Source organism: Neltuma alba, unplaced genomic scaffold, assembly GCF_004799145.2.
Source record: "Neltuma alba isolate B1F8T4 unplaced genomic scaffold, ASM479914v2 tig00001802_pilon, whole genome shotgun sequence".
Lineage (NCBI taxonomy): Eukaryota > Viridiplantae > Streptophyta > Magnoliopsida > Fabales > Fabaceae > Neltuma > Neltuma alba.
In genome coordinates, this window is record NW_021632623.1 from 34,729 (window position 1) to 43,763 (window position 9,035).

The 9,035-nt window shown below is 29.8% G+C and overlaps 1 protein-coding gene across 1 annotated transcript; it reads right to left on the bottom strand.

The window, feature by feature from the left end:
- Positions 1 to 255: 255 nt before the first annotated feature.
- On the bottom strand, positions 256 to 822 carry LOC114711971 (BAHD acyltransferase At5g47980-like). The gene has a single exon (XM_028896423.1). It carries the CDS (start codon positions 820 to 822, stop codon positions 256 to 258), a length of 567 nt encoding a protein of 188 aa, XP_028752256.1.
- Positions 823 to 9,035: the final 8,213 nt, after the last annotated feature.

Consider the following 9,035-nt stretch of genomic DNA (forward strand, 5'->3'; position numbering starts at 1 on the left):
AGAAAACAAAAAAAAAAATTTATCTTCATATTTTCGCTTAGTGCATTATTCTGGCATTCTTTTCCTCAACAAAATCATTCCTGTCAACCATCTATCCGCATATTTATAATAATAATAATTAAAAAAAAAAAGTACCTGCGATGACAATTTCATAAACCAACGTAACATACCATGAAAATTCAAATGTACCCAAAGCAGAAATCAGTAACATAAACGAGCAAGGACAAATTATATACAACTCAATAGTTTTATATTTTATATGATAGCTGGATTTAAGGATGCAAAATCAAGCAATTCTTGGTTTCTCTCCAAGAAGGCCATATTTTGTTCACTCAAAGTCACCCATGCTTCTATTCCTTTTCCGTCACTCGTATCCATTAGAACAATAGAATTATTTACCTTCGTAGACGGGATACTCACCCACTTGGGTTTTCCCCACCCAAAATCTGCTTCATAAAACTCGAAACGGCACCAGCTCGAGCACATATAGAAATCTATGCCCTCCTTGTAAGCCAATTCTATGTTCTTCCATCCATCACTTAGTATTGACAAAGCATTATTTTTATCTTCAAGTTCATGAGCACGTTCCTTTGAAAATAATTCAAGAGCTTGCCTTAGCTGAACCACCGATGTTTGTAATAAGTCCATGTTTGTACTACTGTCATTAATCTCTTCTATTTCTGCTACGAAGAAGCAGTTCCCGACGGAGGTTTCTGGTAATGGTGGCTTTGTCCTTTTACGAACATTATTGCTTGGAATACCTTTGAAGGTCTTTTGGTTATTTCTAGGTTTATTCTTGACGCCGTTGTCGCACATTTCCATATTAGTGCCAATACTGCCTCTACTCGGGTTGGTTGCTCCACCACTTTGCTTGATGCTCTGGCCTTCAGTTTTGTGATCTCTGAAGATTCAAACACGTACCTACACCCAATTCAATTTTAGTTTCTTAGTTAGCAATATTTGTTTTACAGGATTACATCCAAAACTGATCAGTTGACCAGATAAATATAACAACTTGTGAGGGTAAATATTTTTTTTCAGTTTTCTTAAATGAACTGATTTTTTTAACATAGTGGATAAGCTATAATTGTAGTCGGAAATCCTATGCTCTAAGGTACCTACTTCCATTGTTTAATCTTTAAATTAATATTTAGTTGAAAGAAAGAATATACGGCTATTTAAACCAAATGCTACAAACAGTAAGATTAATTACCAGGATGCCACAGTAATCCTACAGTACTATGAAAATTATTTACCAGAATATTACATCTAAAAGCTAAAAATACTTTGCAAGAACGAGTTCTGCACTTTTATTTTTTCAAATAAAGCTTCAATAAAAATGGGGTATGGCTTGACCGTACCTTCTCTCTGCACCCTATTCCACTCTCTTCAAACATTTTTCTTCTCCCCTCACTCTCATTCTCCCGTGTACACACACACATCACAAATTATTAAAATATTCAGTAATTTATATATAATATAATATATTACCTTTGGTTCTTAATATAAAAACTAGTTTAATATTTGATTTGTTTATAAATATAAAATCCTAATTTACTTTGTTACTCATATTCATCTATTTTTTTCAAGGTAGTAGTTGCACCTATTAAATGTTTCATCAAATATTAATTCTAACTAATACATATGATTTTCAAGGGTATTTTAAAAAAAATTAATACCAATTTATTATAAATAACTAACTTAACTAATTTTCTTAGTCTACTCAAATTATTTAACTAGCTATTATATTAAGGACCGAGGTAGTGTGTAAAAGCTAAAGTTAAATTAATTAATTTACAATTTGAAATTTTAATGTTTCAATAAATTTATAATAATTTAACTTTTGTTATAAAAAAAAAAACTTCAGGTACTAACATTTCATTAATGCAAAATGGTGGGTGCTATTAGAAAAACCTTTAGGTATTAAATATATTACAGCATGGTGGTAATTAGTTATATTAGCACTCATCATCCTAAAATAATTTTTATTTGACTTTATGTTTAAAATATTTTTCCAGGTAACACCAATCATTTCAAACTTAAAATACTAAACGTTACTGAAAAACACCTAGTTTAAGGTACATAAGAATGCTATAAAAGATACTCGATATGCTACTCATAAAAACAAAAAAGATACTCGATATGCTTAGTATTTTCCACGATGCACTATTGCACTATCTTATATCACATTAAAAATTACTTTAAGATAATGGATGCTATTAAAAATATTAAGTACTAAATATAATAAAATTTAAATTATTATAAATTTATTAAAATAGTAAAATCTTAAATTGTAAAGTAATTTATTTAATTTTATTTTTTACATATATCGTATTATATATAAATTACCTAATATTTTAATAATTTGTGATGTGGGTGTATGTGTACACGGGAGCATGAGGGTGAGGGGAGAAGGAAAACATTTGAGGGGAGTGGCATAGGGTGCAGAGAGAAGGCACGGTCACGCCATAAGAGGATGGGCGGCAGGAGTAGCCTGCCACCAATTTTATATTTATACGGAACGAGTTCTTTATATTTTTAAAATCATACTTGCTAAGAACTACTAGAGATGTGGAATCCTATTAAATAATTTTCATAGTGTAACATCCTAGTAATTAATACTCTTTTTGTTTTTTTATAAGCAACAACTACCATTCTCTTCTTGTCCCTAAATATAAGTAACATTTGCAAGTTGTTTTAAATTTTTGTGACAAATTTCCTATTTTACCCCTATTAATTACTTATTTTGATATTTAATATATTTATTGTCTCATTTTCCAAATCATCATCTTTCTTCATCACACATTCTCTCTCTTTCATAAATAAGGGTATTTTGGAGAAAGAATTTCTAATTTTTATCTATTTATTGTCTTTAACTAACTTGCTTATAATGAGGGATGGAGGGAGTATTATCTTTGGTCCTTAATACAAGAGCTAATTTGACTTTTAATTTGGTCTTAAATATAAGACCACAATCTATATTGTCTTTTATATCTATCCATTGTTCCTAAAATAGTCCTTATAATAGTTACATATGTTAAAAGTTTCATCGCATGGTAGTCCTAACAAATACATATGTTTTGTAAGGTTTTTTTTTAAAAACACATATTTATTATAAATAATTAACTTAACTAATTTTCTTAATTTACTTAAATTAGTTAACTGGCTCTTATATTAAAAACCTGAAGTAGTATTATTGCTTATAGTATTTGACTCGAAAAGCCAAGAATATACCCAAATACATTTGCACACATACATGTAAATTATATTGCTGAAGCTAATCAAATATCTAATGATATACTCCCTGCAATCCTAATGTAGCATGTTGAGGAATTTACTTTGGTCTTAAATAATGAAAGATCTCAATCCAATTTTTTCTCATAAATTTATAATTTCTCCCTTAAATTATCTTTATTGATTACACATGTAAATAGGATTTTCATCAATGGAGATAGTTTTTTCAGTGAAACAATTAGATATAATATTTCAAGAAAACCAACAAACATTTTTTTTTTATAAAGAACAAGCTTAAATAATTTTTTAAAGAAAATACTTAGATCAAGTTACTTATATCCATTATGTCAAATTCTCCAATTACATATAATTGTGTTTTACTTTTTTCATGTAAATTTATGGTTAAATGATATTAAATACTAATATTTCAAAAATAGAATATATATATATTTATATATCTTTGTGTTATTGGAGAATTTGAGATAATGAATATAATAAACTTAACCTAAATATTGTCCTCTCCTTAACATACGTAAATTAATTATTTAACTTTTATATTTAAAATTGAAAAGGAGTCCTAGTCTCCCAAATCACGATCTGTTTTATAACCAAAGCAAGATCCTTTGCCATGTCAAACACAAACAAATTTTATTTCTCAGGGTTGGAATATTCTAATTCATGCTTTGGACTTTTTCAACAAAAAACCCAAGTTAAAAGAACTGAAAAATAATAGAGTTGCTTGTAGAGTACCTTCTTGTGATGCAGTTAGAGGGTTTGAACTCTAAAGGTGGAAGATCATTTGAAAACTCCATGGAAGGGAAATGAGATTCCATAACGTATTTAGGAAGCATCGACTCAGTCATGCACCCAATAGCTGTACAAGACCATGCCTTAATGAACGAATCAATTGTTGAAGCATCGGCAATCTTGTGAGAAAAGGACACACCAATAGCCAAACCTCCACAATCAACAAATTCACTTGAACTTTCATTAAAAACCCACTTCCTAAATGGGTATCATCGACGGGCACAAACTGGTGCACAAAGTCTGCGTCGGGTTGTTTAAGGATGTAGGAGAGGAAGCCATGGACACGAGTCTCGCAAAACTCGACACCTTCATCGTTACATTCAATCACTTTGTTGTCTTTGACTCTGCCTGCAAATGGATAGAAGTGGGTTAGAGTCTCAGATAATGAAGTCTTTAGCCTCTCACGCCCATCATTAGCAAACTTGTTTTCAATATTGGGATAGAAAAACAGCATTCGAGTGTGCAACATAAGAGCAAGCTGGTCAATGAAAGACAGCTTATAAGTTCTAAGGTTTTTGGGTGTTGGAGAAGATGGCTTTATGATTTGTTTGGACACCAACTCAACCTTCATCTTTTGTGGATTGATGAATCTGCTTTGAATTTTGCTGATAAGGCTCGAAATCTCATTACTCTATGCTTCTGCATGAAAACTGATAAGTTTATATATATAGAAATCCTAGCCGGCTGGGGAATTAAATAGATGTATATTTCGTGGCATTGATGATTGCGCCAGTCAACAGACAAACACATTCGAATGGGAAAACACTGATTTAGGTAGGATAAAAATCAAATGAAAAGTCAGTCATCGGAGAACATTCTAACAGACAAAGACATTAATAAGAACAATATTAATATATAAAAGGGAAGCAACTGATTTACAAACGAAGAGTCCCAAGATATAAAAATGCCAAAGAATTAAGGGAAAAAGACAGAAAAATGCTACTTAAACTTCATAATCCCCAAATGATATATTAAATTTGAAAAATCCCAATTTGGTCTCAAATTGGGATTATTACGTGAAAGGAAAAGACCAAATTGCTATTCAGTTTAAATATTATTTTAAAATATCACAGCCCTTACTGGTCGGCCGGTCATCGGAGCTCCGGCGACCCGCTGACAATTGGTCATTGGAGCTCTGTTGGTCGGAAAAATTTTTTTTGAAATTTTTTACAACTTCAATATAATGGTTAACAAGTTTTGTAATGCTATTAACAACTTCAGTATAGCAATTAACAACAGGTTTTCTGGGAAATTCAACAAATTCCAGTGACCGGAAACAATTTTTTTGAAAATTTTTACAACTTCAATATAACCGCTAACAACTTTTATAACGGTATTAACAACTTCAGTATAGTAATTAACAACAGGTTTTCTGGAAAATTCAACAAACTCCGGCGACCGGAAACAATTTTTTTGAAAATTTTTACAACTTCAATATAACCGTTAACAACTTTTGTAACGCTATTAACAACTTTAGTATATCAGTTAATAACAGATTTTTGGAAAAATTCAACAATTGGTCGCCGGAGCTCTGGTGGAGGAAAAAAAATTTTTAAAATTTTTTTACAATTTCAGTATAACGATTAACAACTTTTGTAACTCTGTTAACAATTTCAGTATAGCAATTAACAACAGGTTTTCTGAGAAATTCAACAAACTCCGGTGACTGGAAAGAATTTTTTTAAAATTTTTACAACTTTAATATAACCGTTAACAACTTTTGTAACGCTTTAACAACTTTATTATATCAGTTAACAACAGATTTTTTGAAAAATTCAACAATTGGTCGCTGGAGTTCTGGCGGAGGAAAACAATTTTTTTGAAAATTTTTACAACTTCAGTATAATAGTTAACAATTTTTGTAACCCTATTAACAATTTCAGTAAAGCGGTTAACAACAGGTTTTTGAGTTTGTTAAAGGCATTACTGAAGTTATAAAAATGCCACTTTTTGAATTTTTCGAAAAACTTGTTGTTAACTGCTATATCGAAGTTGTTAACCGTTATATTGGAGTTGTAAAAATTTTCAAAAAAACGTAATTGTTAACGTTATACTGAAGTTGAAAATTTTTATAATTTCAGTATAAAGGTTAACAACTTTTATAATGCTATTAACAACTCTAATATAGCAATTAACAACAGGTTTTCTAAGAAATTCAACAAGCTCCGGCGACCGGAAATAAATTTTTTTAAAATTTTTTACAACTTCAGTATAATGGTTAACAACTTTTGTAACTTTATTAACAATTTCAGTATAGCAGTTAACAACAAGTTTTTCAAAAAAATTCAAAAAGTGGCATTTTTATAACTTCAGTAATGCCTTTAACAAACTCAAAAACCTGTTGTTAACCGCTATACTGAAATTGTTAATAAGGTTATAAAAGTTGTTAATTGTTATACTGAAGTTGTAAAAATTTTCAAAAAAACTGTTTTCCTCCGCCAGAGCTCCGACGACCAATTGTTGAAGTTTTCATAAAATCTGTTGTTAACTGATATAATAAAATTGTTAATAGCGTTATAAAAGTTGTTAACGGTTATATTGAAGTTGTAAAAATTTTCAAAAAAATTGTTTCCGGTCACTGGAGTTTGTTGAATTTCCCAAAAAACCTATTGTTAATTGCTATACTGAAGTTGTTAATAGAGTTACAAAAGTTGTTAACCGTTATACTGAAATTGTAAAAAAAATTTTAAAAAATTATTTTCCTCCACTGGAGTTCCGGCGACCAATTGTTGAATTTTCCGAAAAATCTGTTGTTAACTGATATACTAAAGTTGTTAATAGCATTACAAAAGTTATTAACGATTATATTGAAGTTATAAAAATTTTCAAAAAAATTGTTTCCGGTCACCAAAGTTTGTTGAATTTCCCAAAAAACCTGTTGTTAATTACTATACTGAAGTTGGTAATAGCGTTACAAAAGTTGTTAACGGTTATATTGAAGTTGTAAAAATTTTCAAAAAATTGTTTCTGGTCGCCAGAGTTTGTTGAATTTCCCAGAAAACCTGTTGTTAATTGCTATACTGAAGTTGTTAATAGCGTTATAAAAGTTGTTAACAGTTATATTGAAGTTGTAAAAATTTTCAAAAAAATTGTTTCTGGTCGCTGGAGTTTGTTGAATTTCCCAGAAAACCTGTTGTTAATTGCTATACTGAAGTTGTTAATAACATTACAAAAGTGGTTAACCATTATATTGAAGTTGTAAAAATTTTCAAAAAAAAATTTTCTGACCGACGGAACTCTGGTGACCAATTGTCAGCTCCGGCGACCGCCGCCGCCGGAGCTCCGGTGACTGGCCGGCCAATAGGGGCTGTGATGTTTTAAAAATAATATTTAAAATGAAGGGCAATTTGGTCTTTTCTTTTTACATAATAATCCCAATTTGGTCTCTTAAGACCAAATTGGGATTTTTCAAATTTAACATACCATTTGGGGATTATGAAGTTTAAGTACCATTTTTCTGTCTTTTTCTCAAGAATTAATGTAATAAGTCAAGGGCATTCTTAATACTACTTCTCATCCTTAATATAAAATCTATTTAAATAATTTAAGTAGATTAAAAAAAGTATAAATTAGTTGTATGTTAAAAATATGCATTGATTTACTTAAAATATCGTTTTAAATCATTTGGATTGAAACTACCATTTAATGTGAATTTCTTATAATCAATAGGATTAGTTTAAATAAAGAAAAAAAATAAAATATTTGAGTCTTATATTTAAAATCAATTTAATCATCATTCTATTACTTTTTATATTAAGAATAAGAGGTAATACCTACTCGCTTGAAGACTTTTTTTTCCGGTGACGTATTCTTAAAGACTTTTGATGCCTTTAATGATAACTGAAAAATACACTGCAGCTAATGCGTGAGACTGTTCTGTTATCTATTCAACATTCGCCTCCCATTCGGTCAACAAAGGAGTATAAACCCAAAATCTTTTTGGCTTTTGACTTCCAGAGGTTTGGCAGAGAAAAGTCAAGAATAGAAATTTATTTCTTTTGAACATACCAGTCAGAATCATTATTCAGCTAAAATGAGAAGGTAAATGAGAAACCTCTATTTTTTCCTTCCTTACTTTTTATTTCAAATAAAACGATACTTATTCAATCTATCGTAAATGTTCCGTAAAGAAAAAATTATAAACACAAAGAAAGAAAGAAATACTGATGGTCGAAGTCCAAAATTAAATTACATTCATTCAATTGAATTTGATTATCTTTTTGTTTATTTAATTTCATTAAACTTCATTAAAACTAGACATGATTATTCATGTAGGAAACTAAAGCCTTATTACAAGAAATAGAAAAGGGAAAAGCATTTAAATACCCTGAAAGTATCCATGAAGGAACACACAGCACTTGAAATTTTTTTGGCTCTTATATGATTTGAAATTTTTATTTCATAGCATTTCTGTTTGAATGGCTATCTGCTGTTAAATTTGACTATTGAAGATGTCGGTCAAGCCACATAATTTAACAGTCAAATTTAAAGGCGAATAATAGTTAAGGTACTTTTGCTACAAAAATAAACTTTCAAGGCATATAAGAGTCAAAAGAAAAAAAAAAAGAAAACTTCTAGGTGCTGAGTGTTTCTTTGTTGATACTTCTGAATATTTAAGCATCTTATCTCAATTAAAATGCATTAAACACCGTATAAATTTTTTACATATTTTAATTAATTTAATTGATGGATAATATTCTTATTCTTATTAGGATAAATAGCATTTAACATCTTGATGTTATTTCTCAATAGCATCTAACACCATAAGTTTATATGTACATGCATCACATTGATGTTATTTTCTTAGTATATTCAGAATGCAATTGAAAAAAAAAATGTTACTTTACGTACACTTCTTATTACATGAAATAAATTTTACAACCTTGAAGTGAGCAAACTAAGGGGGAAAAAAACCGAACCAGACCGGCTGGTTGAACCGGAAAACCGGCCAAATGTTTGATCTGGTTGAGCTGAAAAACGGTTCCCAATCAAAC

Excerpts from the sequence above, each read along its gene's own strand:
- LOC114711971 (XM_028896423.1), bottom strand. The coding sequence starts at position 822 with ATGGAAATGTGCGACAACGGCGTCAAGAATAAACCTAGAAATAACCAA.